At 38.7% G+C, this 23,822-nt stretch overlaps 1 protein-coding gene across 1 annotated transcript; it reads left to right on the forward strand.

Annotated features, from left to right (window-relative positions):
* Nucleotides 1–12,439: 12,439 nt before the first annotated feature.
* Nucleotides 12,440–23,483, forward strand: hapln1a (hyaluronan and proteoglycan link protein 1a). The gene is made up of 4 exons (XM_017695488.2): nt 12,440–12,689; nt 19,183–19,518; nt 20,360–20,662; nt 21,496–23,483. Exons 1-4 carry the CDS (start codon nt 12,626–12,628, stop codon nt 21,777–21,779), a joined length of 987 nt encoding a protein of 328 aa, XP_017550977.1. The 5' UTR covers nt 12,440–12,625; the 3' UTR covers nt 21,780–23,483.
* The last annotated feature ends 339 nt before the right edge of the window (nt 23,484–23,822 follow it).

The following is a 23,822-nucleotide window of genomic DNA, read 5'->3' on the forward strand; positions in this document are numbered from 1 at the left end:
AATGCTGAACAATATATACATGTACATATGGCATACAACATATGCTGCCATCCAGATGATTCCTTTTTCAGGGAATGCCTTGCTTATTTCAACAGGACATTGTCAAACCACATTCTGCATGTATTACAACAGCAGTGCTCCTTATTAAAAGACTCCATATCCTTCACTGGCCTGCCTGCAGTCCAGACCTGTCACCACTGAAAACATTTGGCGCATTATGAAATGAAAAATATGATAAAGGAGACCGTTGAGCAGCTAAAATCCTATATCAAACATTTCACTTACAAAACTACAGCAATTGGTCTCCTCAGTTCCTAAACACTTAAACGTACTCTCCCAAATTTTTTGGAAATGTTTGTATAAGTTGTATAAGTCACATTTTGTGTTTTATTTTCCCTGTATGTTACATTCAGCAACTAAACAGTAATTGTGCAGAAATAAACTGAGCAGAGATGTGTTCTCTGTAGAGGATGGTAACTCCTTTTCATTTAAAAAGAATAACAAAACATGATTTAGGACACCAGAAAATCTTGCATACAACTTCTTAGCTCACTTTTAAGAGGGAGGGCCATTTTAAATGACTCCGCAAAGTAATTTGAAAAGACCAAAAACATATAGACTGGAAGCAGTTAAAGACTAGGCTTGGTCTTGAAGGAGACTACATTTTTGCGTCTCATTTAGCCTCAGTCTTGGGCTTGGTCTTGCCCCCTTTTAGACTTAACTCAGTCTTGTGTTGTCTTGGACTTGAGAAAGGTGGTCTTGGCTACAGTCACAATGGATGTATTGTTACACTCATGTTATTAACCTTAAAACAATGGGTGTAACTGCAGTGTGTGATGATGAAGACATTTAGTTTCAATTCGTATCAGACTCCTTTCTCTGCTTTAAAAGGAGTGCCCTACTGTTCCTGGGAAAGTGTCCAGCTTGGCAGTAAAGCCATAATGAGCTGAGCTGCACCTGGAACTACAGTTGTCAGAATGGTTTGAATCAATTGCTTAAAACTCCAAATAAAAGCATCTTGTTTTCGGGAAACACACTATTTGAATTGTGTTTTTGCCTGCACTTTATTAAAAGATGAAGAAGGACAAAGATGCTCATTGGGATGTTGCCTAAAGGGTCATCCATGAGCTATGCAACATCTGACTTTTGACATTTACCTGTAATTACAGGACCACGGACACTGAGAGTGATTTACTCTGTAATAATGGGTCTACTACTTAGGAGCACTGAACTTCAAAAGGATCTTCTCTGCAGCGTGAAAAGAGGAACAGTGTCTTGATCTCTCTTTTTTCACCATCTTCTTTCATAGTGAGCTGCATGAAAAGCATTTTATGAAGATCTAAGCAGTTAATTAGGACACAATGGCCCATGCTGCTTTAATTAAAGACTGTCTCATGAGCCTTTTATGAGGGAAATGTTTAAGAAAGTGCTTGGTGTTCAAAAGTGTTAATTAACCAATTAACCAGTGTAATGCTGCATGTCTGCCTGGGAGTTACGCTCTCAATTCATGTTATGAGCTCACTCAAACATGGTTTACTCCAGATTTTTAATTCATACCATATCTCTGGTCTTGGAATGCATGCCAACCACCAACACGCCCTGGGGTTCAGCCGCAGAGACATCATTGGCTTTGTGGATCTTGAGTGAGATATTACAAGCTGCTTTCTTGTTGGCAGAGACAGCACTTGAGATATCTCCTGATAGATCCATCATGCTGTATGTTAGGGCTGCTCCTTTGGAAAAAAAATGGACAGGCAACATAAATCTACATGCAATCTACAGGCTATATATTAAGCAAACTTCACACTTAAAAAGGTGCTGCAAAGAGTTATTTGAGCAATACCATAAAGGAGCCACTTTTCGTTCCATAATGACCCCAAAAGTAACCAGTGTGAACAACCTTTTAAAGGCTTCAAGAACCTTCACAGAACATGTGAGTATATGTTCTATACCAGGTCTGCCCAAAGTTGGCTAAGTAGGGTGTTTCGTTTGGCCCACCAGAAAGTGATCCTAATTTTTTTTTTTTAGAATTTTTCTTTAGAATTTTTTTAGGGAAGTGGTTCATTGGCATTGTGTAAAGCAATGGTTCTCATCCCATTCCTAAGGGCTCCCTAGATGACTTTGTCCTATTCCTAGGTGTTTCAAGTTGGGATAGAGAAAAAAATGTTGGCCATCTAGCTTTTTGGCATCTTTACTTTCAAGAATGTAAATGCAGATTTGATGAACACGTTGCCTATAGTGCTTAGTCTCATGGGGCCAGGCATGATCTTGTAATGAGTATACACCTCCTCTGAACCCACCCCACATTCCTAAAGTTTGTTCTCTGTTAACATCCAGAGTATACGTCACAAGTGACATCAGTAATGCAAGTAAAAAGCAACAGCAAGCTAGCTAGTGAAACACTATCATTAGCTAATGGATCTGGTTTCTCTTACAAGAAGTTATGTTTATATTTACCTCAAGTAATGTGTTCTTTGCACATGCAACATATATCTACATGCTTAATTTGGAGATTTTAACACAGCATACATCAAACAAAGACTGATACAAAGACCAGCAAAGAAAAAAGTGTAAACACAGAGCTTAAGTAACAAAGAGACAACGAGGGACAGGTGAAAACAATCAGGGGCGGAGTCACGAAACGAGGGGGCCGGACTAGAAAAACCAAAACAAAAATGCACATGGACAAGACTGGGGGGCCCAATCGTGACAATTAGTCTAAATGTAAAGCACTGGATTTAGGATAAACTGGATAAATGGACAGCCACATTTAGCTAAAAAATATTCTGATGCTTGTCCTCAGACGTTCTCATCACAAGATTACATCCAGCTATCAAAGCCTGGCTCTCTGCCACGGAACAGTGCACGTAACAGAATAAGATGGTGCTTGTTGGAGTCTGTCTGAATCTTAGTAGTTTGCAGTGTTGTTCTGGCCATAATATGGAATTCTTATTCTGTTAGTTGTGTTGGAGAGAAACAATACATTTCCTTCCACTTGTAACTCAGACGTTTGTCCTTATCTGTCCCTACTCATCATTACGCACCCTTAGCAAGCTGCAAATGTCGTAATGATAGAAAAAAGAACAACAAAAGCAGCTGTTTGTCTAAGGTTCTTTGACCAATAGCAACAATTTTAATAAAATTTTTCCAGCTGTTTGCTTGTCCATGTTGTTCAGATTATGCTATTAGTCAAGCAGCCCTTGATGGGTAATCCAAAACAGTTATTTTTATTTGCTGATTTATTCAAAAAAGCTCCAAAATGACAGTAGAACAAAGCATTGAGAAACAAACTGGGAATCAATGGAAAGGGCTTGAACGTCATTCTCAGGTTTGGTGCTTACCTCAGAAAAAACAGGTGTCTCCTTGTCCATGTCTTTGGCAACCACTGGAGTCGGGCCTCATCACACAAATGGATTGTTTTGACATTTTACGCCCACAATTATGCAAAAACCTTGTGCGGCTATAAACTTGGCAGTGGGCTCAGAGATCCTGGGTTGTCCATTAGGCCTGCCCGGACCCACCGTCCTCCCATCCATCTCCTTTACATTCTCCCAGCCCTGTAGCCAAACAGAACAGCTAAGTCCTCTCTCTCCACTACAGCTGATCTCCCTAAGGTCGGGTGAGATCTCTCCGGCCAAGCTAGCCAACTCCTGAATAATAACTTACGCAGACACTCCTAAGATTTACATCCCAGGCCATCACTGGGCCTTAACGCAGCATGGAGTACTTCCCACTAAAGTGCAAAGGCTATCACTGCCAAAAGAAACAACAACCCATTTCAATTATCAAGCATGTATTTTTTTCCCCCAAGATCGTTCTCATTGGCTTTGTGTTTGTTTCCGTTTGACAAAGTTCTTCCTAGCAGAAACAGGGGAGCCAAATTTGTTACAGTTAGCCATTATATCTGAGTCTTCTTATGGCTTCACACCAGCTACTGCCCTTGGACTATATTTTACCTGTATACTATATTTTTACTATATTTTATATATAGTTAAAGATGACCCAAGACCAGGCTGATGAATGTAACATATTGCAGTAATTCATCCCCAAGGATGTGACCTTGTTGTTTATGTTTCAATTAGAATGTAAAATGTGAGTAGGTCCTGTGATTAAATGAGGGGGAAAAAAAACATATTCCATGTCAAGATGAATGATTGGCAGGCTTGTGTGCCCCTCTGACATAACCTTTACTGATACACCTTTTAATAAGATTGAACAGATCTTTGGCTCAATCCAGGCATTTTGAGAAGGGTGCATGATGTGCCATTTTATTGTCTAGACTACATAGCAGCCCTTGCCAGACGCAGTTTACTGAGAAGAATGCTTATACCAATAATAATTTACCTTTTTTTAACACATTTGATAAACTTACTAATTTAAAAGTAGTTAGCACTATTTCTGATATTATGCCTTAGTTACTGAGGTAAAGCTAGTTAAGATCAATAAACTTGGATTAATCCTACAGACTAAAAAGGCTTTTGCCCAAAAAGCTTCTCAGCATTTTTGTTGGTTTCCGTTAATTAACTCTTTTTTTTCTCCACAATTTGGTTGTGTCCAATTCCACCTACTAGCTTGTTCTCCTCCAATCACATGAAACTACCAGCACTAGGAATGTGAAGGCTAGCACACACTTTCTCCAAGACATGTGAAGCCAGTCACTGCATCTGCCAATAGTGCAATGTCACTGGACAGTTATGTTGCATCATCTAGCAGAGCCCTGTTTTGGCTAGCATCAGGCTGACTGATAGGGGAAAGGGAGGGCCAATGACATTTTTATTTATTAATATTAAACATAATTATACTGTAGTGCCAGCACAGATGAGGCAAAGGATTGGCTGCCACAGAGTCCAGACCTCTATCTCACTGAATGTGTTTGGGATTACTTGGATTGTGAAAAGCAGAAAATTCAACCAACTTCTAAGACTGAGCTTTGGAGTATGCAAAAACATACCTGTAAATTTCTTGGGAAAACTGATATCAAGTTTCATGAAAAGAATAGAAGCTGTAATAAAAGGAAATGGTGGACTCATCAAATACTTAATAGTATTTAGTTGTTGAGACTTCTATGAAATTTCCTGTCACTGGAAAATGAATTTTGACTGGCATTTAATTATGTAAAGGGTGGTCTTTTGCACAGTATTGTATGTGTATAGTAAGTATTTTACAATAGCTATAAACATGGATTATCAGGTTTTACAACCAAAATCCAATGAGCCAGTCTTCATTTTTATAAATCATTATTTTGAATTCTATAATGTATTGTAAAATGAAGCCATATTTTGCATGATATTTGTCTAAATGCCTGTATGTAATTTTCCTAAAGCTGGGACTTTCGGGAGAATAAAGGAAGCAAATGTACAACATGGCAGTACTTATGCTGGCAGCTCATGTTTCACTGTACTGCAATACTTGCCAAAATAAACTTGACTCGGGCAACACTGTTGTGACTGGTGATGCTGGTCATAGAGCATTCCCAGGTCTTGACAAGAATTGGGAAAACAGCCAAGACTATAGTTGGGAGACCACCACTTCAGTGTCCCTGTGACCCCCTACTTAGTATGCTTTCAGCACTACTAAGGCTGATTCAATAATGATGATGTCCTAGAAAAGACTGGCCAAAGTAACTGGCTGTATGCCAGTTGCATTGTATATGCTTTTTCTGGATATATGTAGTCATATAGTCTTATACAAAAGTCTGGAGACCCCAGGTCACATTACATGTTTTGTTGATTTTCTAAGACAGAACACACTCTTACACATTTTAATGCACAATTATTGTTTATTTGCTGTATTTAATGAATAAAAATTTGCAAAAGTTATGGCAATCTTTCTATTTTATGTCCTCTGTAGAGGATGTGTTATTTTTACTTAGAGAATCAACAGAACATATAAAGCTGGGGTGTTCAAACTTTTGCATGCAACTGTGCATTCATCCATGTACATTTTTTTTTTTTATGAGGTGCAGATTTTTTTTCCCTCAATTTGTATTGTCTCAAATGTTTTATGAGTGTTACTTAAAACTTTCAACCCATTTTGCCAGAGACTTTTGGGAAGACATGCTGCAAGGGCATTTATTCCAAACCCATAATTAAATCATCTGTGCTGCATTAAACCAGAGGTGTTGAGACCATATTATGGTGTTTACCCCATATATATACACCACTGTGAAAGTTGCTTGCACACTACAGGGAAGGGCTGGCAGTGAAATTGATACTAATTCAGAACGCAGATAGATAGTTTCACATGGGCTCTCTGTCAATGCCCATAAGTTACACAAGCCTCTTGTTTACCCACATCCACAGCAGCCAGTTCAGGGCTGTATTCACACTGAACACTCAATGCCAAACCTCACTCTCAACGTTGCTGCTTATATAAAAATCAGTCGTTAGAGCCATATGCATATTAAGGCACTCGCGTTATATTATCAAATCTGTCCGCAACAAAACGCTCTCTGAGGACTTGACATGCATATTTGCCAACAGCTGAGTGCCAAATGGTGAGCATCCATCACACAATTGCATGATTTAGTGTTATAAGCGATATAATGCCTTAACAATTACGGCCACAGTCCTGAGGTGAAATTGGCGACAGCTGGTGCCAGAACATAGCCTCATTTGGGATGCCCCCTAAGGCTGCTGAGGACCAGATGGAGAGCTGGGAATGAAAGCTGAACTGCAGAGAGGGAAGGATGGAAAAGTAGGCAGAGAGAGTGAGAGAGTGAGAGAGAGAGATGAGGCCCCAGTGACAGTTCCCTTACACTGCCCTTCACTCATAAAAGTTATATTTCATTCACACACAGCTCCACACTTATTGCATTGTCCCTTTAATCCTTTGTGGCGATATATGAGTCCCTCATAATAAGTATGCAAAATACGTATGTAATTTCTTTAATGAGACCTATATGTGCATGGTGTTTTATTTTGAATAATGTCATCTATTCTTTCAATTAGCTTTTGTTGATATTTATTGTAAATAGAGAATGGATTCTCTTTCTGAGTCTTCGTTAGTCTCGAAGATTCTTCCTCTTGCACTTTGGGTGTTTGTCCATCCCTCTTTGCTCATTTGGGGCTTGGAACCAGATTTCTATAAAGTTGCTTTGTGGCAACATCTGTTATACACAAAATCAGTTCAATTGAATTGAAAAGAGCGCTGTGCAAAGCTCCTAGGCCAGCATGTTGTAAAATAATTAAATTTGATATTTTATGATTTCCCAAAGGCATCTATCGCTGAATTCCAGAGTGTCTCTATTATAATGATGGATAATACCTAATTTGTTTAATATGCAAAGCATATTACCTAGCAATCAGAAGTTTTGGATTCTATAATGGCCAAAAGCATGTTGGATACTTTATTGTAGACCCATTTAATCTTTTGTTCTATTTCAGCCAAAGTTTTAATGACAAATGTTTTTGAAGCTAAATGTGTTTTACTTGTAAAGAAAAAAAAACACAAACAAAATGAAGTAGAACATGCTTATATGATTTTTCAGTTACAAATACCAATAGTGCAGAGTTGTAAGGCTTACTCACAAAATGAGCTAGTATGTGTCAAATAAGTTACGTAATAACCAGCACCACTACAGTGAGTGAAGTGTAAAAGTATGTACTGACGTAGATTCATGAAAGATATTTCTTTATCTTAAATTTAAAGCAAGAAAAATAGAAAAAAATAATGACATTAAACCTATTAGTCTCTACCAAAACAGCTTAAACATGTAAACACAATATTTAACTTACTTGAGAGGGTTCATGGAACAAATGTGAGTAGTTCTATTGTGTTCTACATTATGTTGTGCAATACAACCTGCACTGCCCTGGTCAGTCATGACTTTTGTTAGACTTATTTTCACATGTATGTTGAAATCTTGTACACATTTTACAAATAACTGCAGATTTAGACCATATCAGTTAGAATGTTAATCTCCAATAGTGTGAGTGCAAACCAAGCTATAATCCAGATGTGAAGTTTTAATTTCTTACCCCAAAATTGAACTTTGTTTCATGAACACATCACTGTTTCACACAAAGTCTTTAGATTTTGTCTGTCTGCTCAACAGTGCACAGTAATTATATCACCCCAGTAGCTTATTTCTGATTGGTGAAACTGGGGATGTTATGACTTATCCCATGTTGCAACCCTTCCTAGTCTCCCCCTCCCCTACAATAAAAACTTACAGAATTGTTTCTTCTCCTTAATGCACACCTGCCATTGCATTCCCAACCTATTGATTACATTTAATGACACATTTAAAGGACCTTTGATTAGCTGATTCAGGCTCCTTCAAAGAGTGGTCTGGAAATGGTTAAGCTAAAACATACTGAGACATAAAAACACATACATTGTATTAGTGTATTTATTCTAATGTGAGTATTTCTTAACAGGTGAATGCCAACTGCTCAGATTTAATAGCTTTAAATCTAATAATCTCAGGTGGCCCAAGACAGTACTAGAGCTGTGCTTTTCACCACTCAAGAAAATTGTTGAGTGACAGCAACAGAACCAAATCTGGTGGAAGTTCAACTTGTGCACATCTTTCTCTTTGTTCTCTGACCAGAAGAGGTGCTGGCATGGTAGTAAAGTGCAGACAGACATGCTTCCCCAAAGGCAAGAGTGGATTTGTAGCTGTACACTTCCATTAGGCTTTGGCATTCTTCAGCCTACGTCAGTCTCAGCTTTCCTGCCAATTATTGCTTTTTTGGACTAACAAAAAGCGACGTGGAACTGGCACTCAAAGCCCACTGCCATAGGTGCCAACCACTGCGCATGGATGCCACGTCGAATAACAGATATGTACAATGTGAAAGGGAAAAACCTGGTACTGCTAATCAGCTTCATATGGGGAAAAAACTGAAACCACATTGACCAAAAAGTGAAATACTCCATCTGTCACTTTTTAGCCAGTGAGTCTTATATTATGACAGGCTGTCTTTAGAGTGTGGCTTCAGTTCCACACACATAATAAGTCAGCATATTCTAAAGGCATTCTGCAACACAATGAGCTTTATCTTCTGAAACAATGGACCTCTGAGATAACTCATAATAGTTAGTGATCAGTCTTTGGGTTATGACGTCTTTTGAAGTCAGACGTAAAAACTGGATGATGAAAGCCTCGACTTCCAGACCTCAGTGATATTTTCCATGCACATGAGGATTACTAACCAAACCTGCAATGTTCTGTCAGCATTCATATTAGTTGCTTCAACCTTGATATATGCCACTGTGTCTTCAGTATGTCATGACTAAATTCTAGATAGTTTCACAAGTCTCACTTTCCTCATTAAACTGCCGGCAGTTGTTGATGGAACATCTAATAACAAGAAGTAGGCCTGCTAACTTATTATATCATTGTTGGGTCAAGCCCCTAAAATAAACATGCTTAAGACTCTAATGTCCCTGCTCCATACATTTGTAACCAGTGATGACAGCATACAAAAAAGTTTGAAACTTTAGCCCAGTTGTGTGATGCTTTTAGCTGGATGGCCTTTCTCTCAAAGCTTTGGTGGACAGGGCCCAGGGAACACCAATTGATGGGAGCAGTACTACTCTGCCAAGAAGAGGAAGAGCAGCACTTGTGCGAGAAGAAAACTGCCGGCCAGCTGTTAATGTGCTCAGATCCTCCAGACACTTGGATCTGATGCAGCTGAATTGTAGGGAAGGGTCCTGGGTGGAAACGCTTTGACTTCCAGACTTTCCATACACATCCATAGGTATTGCACTTCCTTCTCCATGTAAATGTTTATTAGATGTAACCGTGCTCCCTTGAGGGGCATAAAGTGTCATAAAGCGCTCTTCTGTAAGTGTGACCCACCCATCAAATGACTCATGCTAATGACTCACATACCGAATTGTAAGTGGGAAAGAGGACCTGTAAGTGATGCTGGAAACTCACCCTCATTTGAGGTTCAGGCTTTGTTTGCTTTGGAAGCGTTCCCATTAACTGGGCACTGTGCTGCATATTAAATGGGGGAGGGGGCTGCTGCCATTCTTAATCTAAACTGATGAATGTGTGAGACCAATTTTGCCATGCCAGGCTAATGCTTCTATAGTAATAGCAAGAGGCCAACTTTAGCATTTGAAAACAAGAGATGAACTAGACATGTTATGCTATGCATTTTTATGAATATACTTTTATCCAGTCTCTCTGAAGGTTAAATAAGAAAGTCTCTGATGTAAGTGGAACAGATGGCTAGATATCATTATGCCAAAATTACAGCATGATAGCATAGATCAGATTTATAGATTCTTAAAAAAGACCAAAAATAAAATTTAGTCTTTCATCTGATTTGTTCGTTCTAGAACAACATTAACAGTGCTTACAAGTTCTTTAACATGAATGGCAAGGACAAATGAGACAGCCAATTAAGAGCTTAGAGGAAACATGTCTCTGATAAGAGAGACATGGCTTGTGCCCTTGTGTGGTTAACAGGTCCCAGACCTAAATGCTAAATTAAGCAAACATTTCAAGATAGCCTCTCCTGATGAAATCTGTTGAACGTTTAACAGATACTTTTACTGTAATAAGTATTTAGCTGGTAGATAGATGCAATATCTAGCGCTATACTCAGTTTTCTGCCTTTATTTTGGTTTGAAATTATATTTGGCTTTGAAGCCTACTGACCTATTTCAATAGATAAGAGCCATAGACAACATTTCTTTTTATGTCATCGATTTGGGTAAATTTTTTGTCCATTGTGCTTTGTTTGGCTCCAAGGACCAACAAGAGCTTGGCTGGGTTGTAAGTAACGCACTCTCTTGCCATCATGCCATTCAAGTATTCCTTGACAAATCAAGCAATTAGAAAAAGAGTTAATGAAAAATGAGGTAATACCTCAGACTCCACTTTGTTCCTCTTGTGATCACAGTTAAAAGCACTTTTTAAAAAAAATTCTTGCACTGATTTGCAGCTCATGAGCAAACAAAAGGGGGGATTACTGCAGCTTGCCGAAGGTGATCTTGGTGCACTGACCTTGTAGTGCTGCACTTAGGAGACCAACTTCTGTTTCTAGTGTAAGCATGTTACGAGCATATCATTAACACTAAATACGTAACAGCAACACAGTTAAAGCTCAAAGTGAATGAATCATGCCTTCTATTCCTGCTCCAAACCATAGGCCCTTCGTCATTAGTCATATAATGAGTGAGTCAGTGCCACCATCGCAGGGAAAGATTATGTAACCACAATAAACCTTGGTGCACTTACTTTTGGGTGTCAGGCTTTAGTGTATACATTGGGGCCTATGGGTCTGGAGCTTTCAGTGCAGTGTGGGTATTTCTGCCTTAAAGCCTACGAACATCCACAGCTGGACTAACTGTACTAGAAACTTAACAGACCATGTGTGGAGTGCAGACATCCTTCCCCGTGCTCTTGCCAGTCAATATGCACGCAGATGGCTGAAAAAACATCCCTGAGGGACCACACACTTCCTGGCACCAGCGCCTCTGTATGTGCTCCTTATCTGAACAAGAGCAATGCATGGTCGTATTTTAAGACATGGATGGGGTTTTGCTATGTGGTCGAGTGGTCACTTTCAACATGATAGCATAGATCAGATTTATAGATTCTTAAAAAAGACCAAAAATAAAATTTTGTCTTTCATCTGATTTGTTCGTTCTAGAACAACATTAACAGTGCTTACAAGTTCCTCCCCATCAGATTTTTTTTTTTTTTGGAGGTGGAAGTGGGTAAAGGAGATATTTAGTCAAGATAACATAGGGATTACAGGATGGTCTGGCTGGCTATAAATCTACAGACATGCACAGCAGTTGCCTGGAAGGCGTTGACATGTAGCACCATTGCTCTGTTGGATGTAGCAAATGAAAAAAATCTGTCAGTGTCCAAATGTGGGTTATATTACATTTTACATTACATGAGCGTGGATGTAGTTTGTATAGGTGAGATTACCATACATAACCTTTAGATCCATTAAGAGCACCATTGCTCCATTGGGTGCTAAAACCCTGCTGTAAAATCTAGCCAATTTAATTACTACGTTCAAGGTTCTCTCTGCATGTTCTCATAGTATTGCCATCCCCACATTTCAAATGAAGTAGTAGTCTCTCCCTGGGTTTTGTAGCAAGTTTGCTGTCCAAGTCATAAAAGTTGGTAAAAATTCCATTCAGTGGTCACACTCTTCTTAATTCAGTTGGCCAACATTTGAAACTTATGTAACATAAATGTTCCTACATTATGCAAAACATAGATATGAATTCCTGCAATTAGTTTTGCATGTGATACATGTCTACCTATAGATCCTGTGAAAATCAAGGAATAACAGAAGGCAAGAACTGTGATTAAAAATCAGACTGCCATGGGAGCTCTCAGTGCAAAAAATATAGGGTGATGGGCGCCTTCATTCTCTCTAAGGGGAAGGGGAGTGGTCTTAGCTGGCCGGGGCTTCAATAAAAGGCTCTTGTGGGGACCTCTGAGGAGCCCAAACTTTCCAGTGGCACCTCTACCGTCATCTGCCTGCACCCCTCCACCACAAAACAGGGAAAAGCAGAACATTTATGTGCATCATCTAGTGTTAGTGTTGACCAGTGTTTGAGCCAGTTCTCCCTTCTTTCTTTCTTTTTTTTTGCTTTTCTAGTGAAAAGGGCCTTAGACAAAGGGAAAAAAGACAAGAAGATGATCAGCCTACTTTCCTTTGTGTTGTTCTGTCTGACCTTTGCCAACAATGCATACAGAGCAGGTAAGGCAAATCTCAGATGTTTTTGAGTATGAATGAACGAGCGAACCCTGTGTTTGTAGATGTGTAAGGGTGTGTGTGATTGTATTGTGTACTTTAGTGCACTCAAACAGTGGAAATTTGCTTGTGGCTAAAAGTAGCACTAGTAACTCTTTACAGAAAGAATTTATTGGGCTCCTTAGAAATTCTGCAGGATGTTCTGAGCTCCTGACTAGGATGAATGAAGTGTGAATTAAAAGTATGTAAAATATAAGTGTGTGCAAGTGTCTTGATTTTATTATTGTGCTCTTTTTAGTCAAAATGGATTATATTGTCAATATGTTATTGCTATATTCCAAAATGTGACTATAATTTATTGGAATATATGTTCAATACATAAATATAAAACATATCATTCTCTGTTTGCAAGAGTGAATCTTGTCTTGATTTTGCAGTTATACTGTTTTCATTAATATGAAAATGGAGTATATTATAAAAAGAATTGTCAATATGTTCCAGAATGTGACTAGAATCTTTTGGGATATATGTTCCATATATAAAATGTAAAGTTAAAAGTGTCCATTTGTGTGTGTGAGTCTTGATCTTGATTTTAGGTATACTCTTTTCAGCCATGACAATGAAATATATTGTCAATAAATTCCAAATTGTGACTAAAATCTACTGGAATATATGAATATGTAAAATGTAAAAGATAACAGTTCCCTTTTATTTTATTTATCTTAAGTTTTTATTCTTTTCTGCCACAGAAAAAAATGAAATATACGCTGTCATCAATATATTCCAAAATGTGACCAAAATGTATTGGAATATATATTCAATATTACATATTTTGCATGTATTATACTACGACTTAAATATTACATAAAACTTCATAGCTATGTTAGTCCACATCTTTAACATCAGGGTAATATAACATGCTCAGTCAGGACTAAAACCTGTTGTAACGTGTTGTAATTTAAACAGTGTCTTGTAATATTTGGCAGCCAGCTGTGGAGGTAAGGCATCCTTTCAACTGTGCGTAAAGTGGCTCTATTTTAGGCATGATACAATCCTCCTAAGTAAACGCTTAGCATTCTGGGGCGTCTTACAGCAGAACTCTCTTTATGTGAACGGGCATCGCCACATCCTTTCACTCCACCAGCGCCACTTTGTGTGAATGTGACAGACTCCAAGGGCAAGATTAACAGCTCCAGCATATGGAGCCCCTTGCTGAACCCTGGCCAAGTGCCCCTCCCTTTCCTTCTGAGGTAATGTTCTGTTAAGCTAGCAGACTGGACGGGCCTGGGTTGTGGCTTTTAGGAGAAGGGGGGTAGGGCTATTGTGCATTTATTTCTTTAGGGGCTTCTCAAAACAGTACTGATTCATGAGGGAAGCAAGGCATCATACAGCCATTAGACTGTAGTAGCTCAGTGGGAGTGCGTGTGTTTCCTCAACTAACATAGCTAAATAAATACAACTGCCACAATTTAATAAATAAGGACATTTTGCTGGTCATCATAAAGCACTTCAAGCAGGTGAGAGCGCCATATCTGGTGAAAATCAACAAAAATAGAAATACATGTTTTTGAAAAGATTTGATTTATTTACAAATAAAGTTCTAGCTTCATTGGTAACACTTTACTAAAGGGCAGCATAAACAGGCTAAATTAAACCTACATAAGCCTTTCATGACAACTGACTTTAACCAATATAGACATTTATATAGACTTATTCCCAAAGTTAACTAATGCCATCAGAATTGACAAAAGTAGCCTTTATGACAACTGACATTTGAAATAATGCCTTTACGAATGTTTATGTAGATTCATGTCCGTTGTCAAGAAAAGCTTATGTACGTTTCTTGTAGTGAAAGGCATTATGTGATGATACTAGTTGGGGTTAGGCTTCAACTCAAAGTAAGAACTGGGATTTAGGATAAGACTTCAAAATATTATCGGGGAAGGTCAACTGTGACCATTGTGGGTTTTAAAAGGTCAAAATAAGATTTTTCTATAGCAGTAATTCGTCTATGTAAGACAGAGAAAAAGAAAGAAAAGATATTACAAATAAATAAACATCCTCTGCTGTGCTCACATTTGCAGATTATCTAAAATGCTGGGAGTTTATGCAGCATGAATGTTACGAAAGAAGGCGTGGCACCCAGCTGTGTGGAGAAGCACATGCTCTCCTGCTTGCTCGGCAAAGATGCTCAGGATGTGCCTGTGATAGCAGTATGAACCATTTTCTAAAATGTCATATGAGCAGACACAGCTGGGCGACCCGAAACCAGCCGTCCCCATTGACTCAGAACTGTGTAATTAGAATGTAAAGGATTTAGGGGGCTTACTAACTGTTTCCTGAATGTGTCCAAAGCCTGTTAGTCCGCCAGTATAGCAGATGTAAGAAAGCCGAGGACTGGAGTGAAATGATTTAGCACACCAAATCATTGCGTTGCCATGAATTTATGGCGACCCCTCCCCCCTCCCCACCCCTTCCTCCCTCGAAGAGGCAGCTGGTCCTGATCTCTCAGTTGTATAATGTTGCTTTTACTGTGTGACAGTGATGGCCTTTGCCTCGTAAAATGGCAGCAGGTTTTGGTTGCTCCTGTGCTTATTGCTACTCATACCAGTTGGGATAATAATTTTCATCTTGATCTTTTTCCCACCATCTTTACGAAATGTTTCGGAAAAGAATCAATCAATCTTCAAACAGCAGTTAAAATGTTGAAAATGATTGTTTGACCCTGAGCTCAACTAAGACCCTTGTACAAATAAGCTACTCTATGATGTGTAAGAGCTCTGAGCAAGGTTAAAAAAATGCTCCATGCACCGTGCCAAGCAGTTAAGTACGCATGCTTCTGACTTTTATGAGCACTGTGCATTTTTCCCAACTGCTTTGTTGCTGAGGGAGGAGAGCAAGGCAGGACACACTTCTCACTCCCACTGTTTCTGGATCATAGTCAAGGGCTGCCGAATGGGTTATATATTTTGTCGGGAGTCAGACATGGGGTGGGGGTGGGGGGCAGCCGGCTCTGTAATGCAAAGCACATTTATTGGAAGAAAAGAGTAACCGAAGACCTACTGTGCTTACTCGTACAAAGACCAGAACAAAGAGCTTGGAAATGACTTGCATAATGTAAAATGTCAACAAGAAGACAGACTGCAATGTAAATTATGTCTTTTTTAGACAATATTCAACCTCTAAATAGACTTATCCATCCCTTATATCTAGGCCTTTATCCTTCAATATCAGTTTAAGACAAGCTGGGTATTTGCAGAGGTTATTTTTCTAGACAATATTCAGCCTTTAAAGATACTTTTTTAAACATACTTATGTAAAAAAAGAAGGTTCTCAAGGGTGTTTTTTCAAAGAAAATGGTTCTATATAGAACATGAACACTTAAATAACCTTTTGCATGATTAAAGGGTTCTTTGCATCGTAAAAGTGTTCTTCAGATTGATGGAGAATGTGTTTTATATGGTTCTATATATTAACCTTTTTCAAAAGGGTTCCATATAGAATCATCCAAAGTCATCCAAAATCATCCAAAATTTAATCATCCAAAGGGTTTTACGGTTTTACACTTTAGAGCTATGTACATGGTCTGTTTCTATCAATATCAAGTTCAATATCAAGACATTCCATCTTTCTCCTGACAATATTTAACCTTCAAGTACACTTATTCAAACTTACACTTAACTTTTTGATCCAGTTTGGGGTGGTTCCATTTTTTCCAGACCATATTTAGCCTAAATAGATTTTATCAACCTTTATGTCTAGCTTTAAAACAATGGATATTAACACAAGTTCCCTTTTTGGATCTTTTAGCTTGCTTTTAAAGACAAATTGCCTTTTACTTCAATATCAGTTGAAGACAAGCTCAGTAATGGCTACATTTTCCCAAACAATATTTAGTCTCTAAATAGATTTACTCAACCCTTATGCCTAGCTTTTAAATCTTCTAGCTTGGTGTTGAAGGAAAACTGCCTTTTTTCTTTAATATCAACATAAGACAAGCTAAATATTTGCAAAGGTTCCTTGTTCTAGACAAAATCAAGCCTATAGACCTATGCCCAACTTCTGTTCTTCTATCTTATTCAAGATAAGATATGGCTCTATGCCTTTAGTACTATGTTCTTTCCAAATCACCAAAGGCTCTGTAAACCACAGTGGGCATTTTAAAACTGTCTAGACCCTCTCAGTGTTTCCATTCTCCCAGACAAGAGTGAGCTCTGTCTCCAAGGCTCATGTGTGTGGAGCCCAGATCATAATCTCTGGGTCATAAATTACAGATGTTGTCACATCTGGACATCTGCCGCTTGATGAGCCATTTGCCTTAGCATTGGCCCACTGTCCATTTAGTTCTAGTTTATTAAGCAAACAGGGAGACTGTAATTCACATGCAGGTGATACGATGGGATCTTGTCCCCAAATTCAGTGAGCAGAGAAGCTCTTTTGCTTTTTTGTCACTGCCTCATAGTTTTAATTACCAAACTGTGATTTCTTATTACTTGCTTAGTGCTTGACATGCTTAGCACCTGTACCAGGCTAGATAAGAGATCGATGGATGTTAAATGTGTGACAAATGCATTTTCCACAGGCAGAATGAACATCATGAAGATAAAGAAGAAGGGCATGGGTTAATGGAGTGTCTTGAGGCAGAGAGGAAAGAGAAGGCTGAGGAAAGGAGAGAAAGTCTGGGGCGGAAGACAGAAAGACTGGTAGTGATCCTGGTATCCGCTCTAGCACATGTGGGAAAGATTTTGGTAGTGGGACATTTCACAAATTATGGTTTTGCCATGGCTCCAGAAGCCTGCGAGAAAACTCCTGAGAACGCAGAAGGATTAAAGAGATTTTTAACAGATGCTCAATCCAGCAGTTAAATGATACTAGGATTCTAAGAGGTGTAGGTGGACAGTACTACAGATAGTGAATTGATGTTAAATTAAAAGTAGACTGTAGTAAATGTTGTTTATTAATATCCCAAAATTATTATCACATAAGTTATTTTGTTTTCATTATTTAAAATTGCAAAGGCACCGTTTGTGATACTTTTAAACTATAATATTTTTGGGGCACTAAAAAACAAAAACAAAATACAACTAAGATATTTATAAATACAATATGATCAATAGACATTGCCAGCAGAGCAATACAATTTGGGGCAGTGGGGTGTTAAGTGCCTTGCCCAAGAGGGATTTGAACCCATGGGCTTACAGTTGCTGGCTTGCCTTGACTACCACTATACTTCCAGTACATACAACTATGACAAATCTAAAAAAGGCTTTTAAAACTTTTAAAATAGTTCTATACATCACCTCAAAGGCTTCATAGAACTTTGCTATGGTGCTATATAAGACCAGTTTTGCTAAGTTTGTAGTCAAAACTTTCATTAATGTTGGAGTCTAGAGAAGCATTTGATTATGTAAATGGTTTCGAACTTGTTTGGAAATTGTATTATGGCTTTAAAATAGATGCACATGTTGAAATGTTTAAAGAGAACATCTTTGGTGGTCAAAGACTCTGTGGTAAAAAGTAAGCAGAGAGTTCCATCTCTGTTAAATAGACATAGTCTGGCAGCTACAGCATGTAACAGAGTAGAATAGGAGTCTTTGTGTCTTTGGCTGGCACACTGCCAAGCTCATGTTTTCCACAAATCAGATGGGGTAGACGAAAGATAAATGTTTAATCTCCATTAAGGCCTAATCTTGCATTTGACAGTGCTTCTCACTGTGGCTGATTTGGCTGTAAGCAGCTGCAGACAGTTTGACACACTGAAGGAAGGAGGATGCTGGCTGGTGCCCAAAAATAAATCTAATCACGTCTGGGGAGCAGATGCTTTGGTGATAGACAACCATTGACCAGGAGAGCCTTGGCCTCTTTAGGCTTTCATGATATGTTGAAGGTTCTAACTGAGGAACCGTGAGAATGGAGGGGCTCTCTGGGATTCCCTAAAAGGTACTCTAGATTAAAGAACCTCTGCAGGAGTTGACCCAGATAATTATAGCCCTGAACCTCAAACAGACACAGCAGGTTTCCACCAGCAGTTTGCTCCATGACAAAGAGGGTTGTTTTCAATGTACTGTTTGAAAAGTTGGACTGAGGGTAGAAGAATATTTCATGAAGGCTTTCCCATTCCATTGGAATCTAATTCAATTACGTCCTCAAATAGAAGTCAGGGGTAATGTGTTCTTTTCCACTTAGACTTTCAGAAATGCCATAGTTATGCAAATCTAGGGCTTTGTCCCAACCTTCAAGCATCGATCATTGCAATACATTACCATGAACACTACCAACTTGCAAATTTCAAATAAATAAATACAATTACATACTAACAATACTATAATTACATGTAATTACAGAACAGTCATGATCAATTAGTGGTAATAGAACATGATTGTTTTACAGATTAATTTCTACTGTTATCTTTTGTGGGGTGAATTATCAGTCATTTTTAGACTGTTTGAGTAAACACAGAGCAATCTCTATACATCTATGTATTATTTTCTATTTTCAGAAAGTCTACACAAAGTCTTCGCCAACCCTGGAGGCAATGTTACCCTGCCTTGCCAACTGACTCGTAATACCGGCTTATCTTTTGGTGGAATGGGGACCAGAATCAAGTGGACCAAGATTGAAGATGCTTTCACTGAAGTCGACGTGCTGGTCTCTATGGGCTTCCATAAGGTGAAATACGGACGCTTCCAAAACCATGCCCACCTTCGGGAGGCTGATGAAAACGATGCCACCCTGATTATTAACAATCTACAGCTGGAAGACTTCGGTACGTACAGGTGTGAGATCATTAGAGGCATGGACGAAAACATCGTTGAAGTGGAGATTCGAATCCAAGGTAATTAACTTGTCTTGGGCTAGTCTAGAAATGTGGGTTTTACAAGCAGCTCAATGAATGTGTCTGTTTATTGAAACTCTCGCATATATATTCCAAATGTTGCTCATTTTTTATCTCCCTCCAGCAAGGAAACAAACTAAACACTCATTTTTTAGCTTTCTTTAAGTCACCTATGGACAAAGACTGTTTCATTGCTGTTCTTTTAATATTAGTGTTGTTTATCTTGAATACAAATTAGTTTACTATGAGCTTCAGTCCATTTATTTTTTTCTTGCCTTCGGCCAAGAGTAACAAGGAGGATTGATTCAAACGAACACGGTGCCTAGCCATAATGAAAACAGGCTGCCATAAATGGACATGGTTAGCTTTGGAAAACGGAACAGGACAATCAAAGGCTTCAGTCTCCTGAAACTAATTTTTACACAATTGAATCAAAGCCCAGATCTTCTTTTATTTCTTTGTTCACTGATGTTTGATATACATCCCCAATGATTGCAACGAGAGCACAACCGTAAATGATACTTCAGCTTATTCTGTGTTCAGCAGTGCACAATGGCACACAGTTATGCAAGTCCATGGCTTTTCCTCGTCTTGTATTCTCTTGTATTACCCAACTCATCAATACTGCTGCTACTCCTGTGGTAACCTAAGGTAATACATACCGTGCATTAGTTAATATACAGTTAAACATTATTTCAAAGCAAAGGAGTCACAATAAGAGATTCACTACCATAAGTGAACTTGTGTCTTTTATTGTGATGAAGTGTTATGCCTTTGCTGAAATGTTCTAATATCATCAAGTTGAACTTTTCCTTAGGAGAAGCATCATTCTCTTTCACAGGGGTTGTTTTCCCTTACTCCCCTCGTCTGGGCCGTTACAACCTGAACTTCCATGATGCTGAGGCGGCTTGCCTAGAACAGAATGCTGTGGTGGCTTCCTTCAACCAGCTCTACCAAGCCTGGAAAGGTGGGCTGGACTGGTGCAATGCTGGCTGGCTGAGTGATGGAACCGTGCAGTACCCCATCACCAAACCCAGAGAGCCCTGTGGAGGAACGAGGGCTGGTGCTGGACTGAGGAGCTATGGTCAGAGGGACAAGGCCAACGGCCGCTTTGATGTCTTCTGCTTCACCGGAGGATACGATGGTGAATGAAGTTCTTGACTAGCCTATTATTATTATTATGCTAATCTTTCCAAATTACTAGCTAAGTTATGTGGAGCTCATTAGAATCACATTTATGTGACACAAACAGTAGCATTTATTATATATTTGTTTTGGTGTTTTTAACACAGTTTGCTGTGTCCTAACTTAAACAAGCACGGAAAGTGGATCAGTTGTATGCAGACATGCACATAAGTAAGGATAAAGAATATAAATAGCAGCTGTATGGCAACTATTTATGCAGAAAACAAAAGTTGAATAAGGAATATTTCTATTATAAATTCCTTTTTAAACAATATACTCTTTATTCAATTTGTTGTCTAGCCAGGTAACAAGAGAAACTTCAAATTAATACATAATCATTACCTAATAATGAAGAGTAATGACTGAATAATTAGTCTTAACATTAATAATCTAGCAATAAGCCTACATTCATAAAAACAGAGGTGACAAGTGTTCTTTGGGCAACGCCACAGAAGAACCACCTTTGGTTTCCTAAATAACCACATTTGAAAAACAGACTTAATGGCATTGCTCAAAGAACCATATTTGAGATTAATGAGTGTGAAGAAACTTTCAAAGGTTTACAGAAGGTTTTTTTTCTAGAACCTTTACATTATGTGGCAGTTCTATAAACTTTAAAAAGGTTCTTCACACTCACGCAGCTCCTTTGCAAAAATGGTCCTCTAAAGCACCATCCACTGAAGGGAACCGAAAATGGTTCTTCTACGGCATCAAACAAAGAACCCCTTCTGGCACATTTTTTAAGAGTGTAGGATCAAGAGATTAACATTCTCCACCACTTTTGGTTACCAGGGCAAGTCTTCTTTGTGGACCAGAAGCTGACCTACACTGAGGCTGTGCAGGCCTGCCAAGATGATGGAGCTGAGCTTGCCAAGGTTGGGCACATGTTCGCTGCCTGGAAGCTGCATGGTTATGACCGCTGCGATGCTGGCTGGCTGTCAGATGGCAGTGTTCGCTACCCCATCTCCAGGCCCAGAATGAAGTGTAGCCCGACGGAAGCCGCTGTTCGCTTCATTGGATTTCCTGACAAGAAACACAGGCTCTATGGTGCCTACTGCTACAGAGCTCATCAGTGATAGTCTAACATCACTTTAGCTTGCAGAGCAACCAATGAGCAGCAACAAACAAGCATCAAACCTGAAACTGGCACAGTCAATTAGCATGAACTACCATTAAAACTGTGATGATCTTATATTGTAAAGCAGTGGATTTCAACTTTGGTCCTTGAGATCCCCTAGCTTCCATATTTTTGTGTTTTTCATGTTCGTATGCACCCACTTAAACACAAAACCACCTTTTGTATTACCTGATTAGTTGGATCTAGCATGTTAGAAAAGGGAAAACACTCAAATGTACGGGGGTACTCTAGCATCGTTGTTGGGAACCACTGCTCTAATGGAAGATATTGAAAACTTTCATAATGCAACATTCCAGATTTCAAAGCAATCAGTTTAGCAAACTTTCTTCTTCATATTAGAGTCTACTGATTACTGAGCAACATATCTCTTTGGTTATAGCATGTTCAATATATTAATTGAATTTGTCAGTCTATAATGAGAGAAAACTAAAAAAATACCTTGAAAATTGTAAGCTCGACAATTTGTCTTGGCTTGTCTGTTAAAAAATGGCCAATGTAAATTTTGAAGCCATAATAATGATACTTTCCAGTATAAAAATGTCTTCAAACTTGTTTGTTGTTGTTTGAACACTACGAACTGTGACCACATTGCAATGAAATGTAAAGTGAATGTATGTGCCCTCAACTATCACCAGGCCTAGTAACTAATTGGTTGTATCATGACACATAATCGTCATTAACTATTTCCCCCTGAAATTTTAGAGCTTGATTTTCTTCATATACTGTCTTCATGTTATATTTGTAATATTTCTCAAAGTATATTTCTTTCCGTATCATTTGCATTCTTACTTGGGGAAAATCACATTTTTTTTCCTTTACCCCTTATCCTTGAAGGAGCAATGAGAGGATCTTTGACAAATCCAGTTTTTTTAGTGATATTAGCCTATAAAAGGCAGACTTGGCCAATAGTTTTGTTCAGATGTTGTTCTTCCAATGCAAGAAATTAGTCCAATATTGTCGTGTCACAGCTGGCACAATTTCTTTAAAGTATTAAGGTCTGACGAGCTACTGGCGATGCAATGGATTTCGAATTATTGCGTAGAACTGCAAATGCAGTTATGTTGCTCCCAGAGGCGCATGAAATCTTCAATAGGACCCAGTTGCTTACTCGCAACAGCACTATGAGAGACATAGCATCAGAGATAAAGTTGCAGCTTTGACGGTATGAACAAAACGTTGTTTCTGAGACTTGGCTTTGCAGTGCCACTAAGCAACTGCTCTCCTAAGCTAGAGGAAGAAAGGAGGAAGATTTCAATATAAAGCATAATTACTATTGTCATTCTTAAGTTTCAACGCAAGTTTCCCAGACATGGACACTTACAAGGCAGGTGGACTTGATAAATTGTGATTACGCTGAGTTCACATATGAACTAAGTTACTTCTTTTTAAGAGCCAGATACGTTATGCATTTTCTAATGTGTTTCTATTGACACGTGGGTTTGTCTATGTGATGGGAAGAAAACTCTACCTAAAGTCCATTTTATACTGCAAAAGCCATGATGCACATAAACGACTTTCTGCTACTTTTTAAAACAAGTACTGTTTCTTTTATGCACGTAATATCACTCAATTGAAACCTTGTTTTACTCTAAAATGCAGTGTACGTTTTTTACAAATGGAAAATAAAAACCCACAAACCGAATGGCTGTTGGGGGCTTCATTTCATTCTGCGGTTATAATTATCTTGTGGGTGGTGCTGCAGGTCCAGGCCTGTGCTGACCACGCAGTAAATATTGCACTATGGATGCCAGGATTGCCCAAGAGGGCTTAATTTTACTGTGCCAAATATAATTGTCTGAGTGAAAAACTCATGCAATAAATAGTTACTGTACTATGTTGCCTGCTTAATTCTGAAAAGAGGCATTTTCATTTCATTTGCACAAGGAATGCCAGGATTCCACTGTAAAAAGGTTCATTTGCAAAGGAAAGGGTTCTATGTAGAAGCATGAACACTCAAAGAACCCTTTGCGTAATTAAAGGT

Source organism: Pygocentrus nattereri, chromosome 20 (genome assembly GCF_015220715.1).
Source record: "Pygocentrus nattereri isolate fPygNat1 chromosome 20, fPygNat1.pri, whole genome shotgun sequence".
NCBI lineage: Eukaryota > Metazoa > Chordata > Actinopteri > Characiformes > Serrasalmidae > Pygocentrus > Pygocentrus nattereri.

What these genes read in the sequence shown, in the direction of transcription:
- hapln1a (XM_017695488.2), top strand. Translation starts at nt 12,626, where the DNA reads ATGATCAGCCTACTTTCCTTTGTGTTGTTCTGTCTGACCTTTGCCAAC. An exon ending in AGTGGAGATTCGAATCCAAG is followed by an intron (nt 19,519 to 20,359) that starts GTAATTAACTTG and finishes TCTCTTTCACAG; the next exon opens with GGGTTGTTTTCCCTTACTCC. An exon ending in CTTCACCGGAGGATACGATG is followed by an intron (nt 20,663 to 21,495) that starts GTGAATGAAGTT and finishes TTTGGTTACCAG; the next exon opens with GGCAAGTCTTCTTTGTGGAC.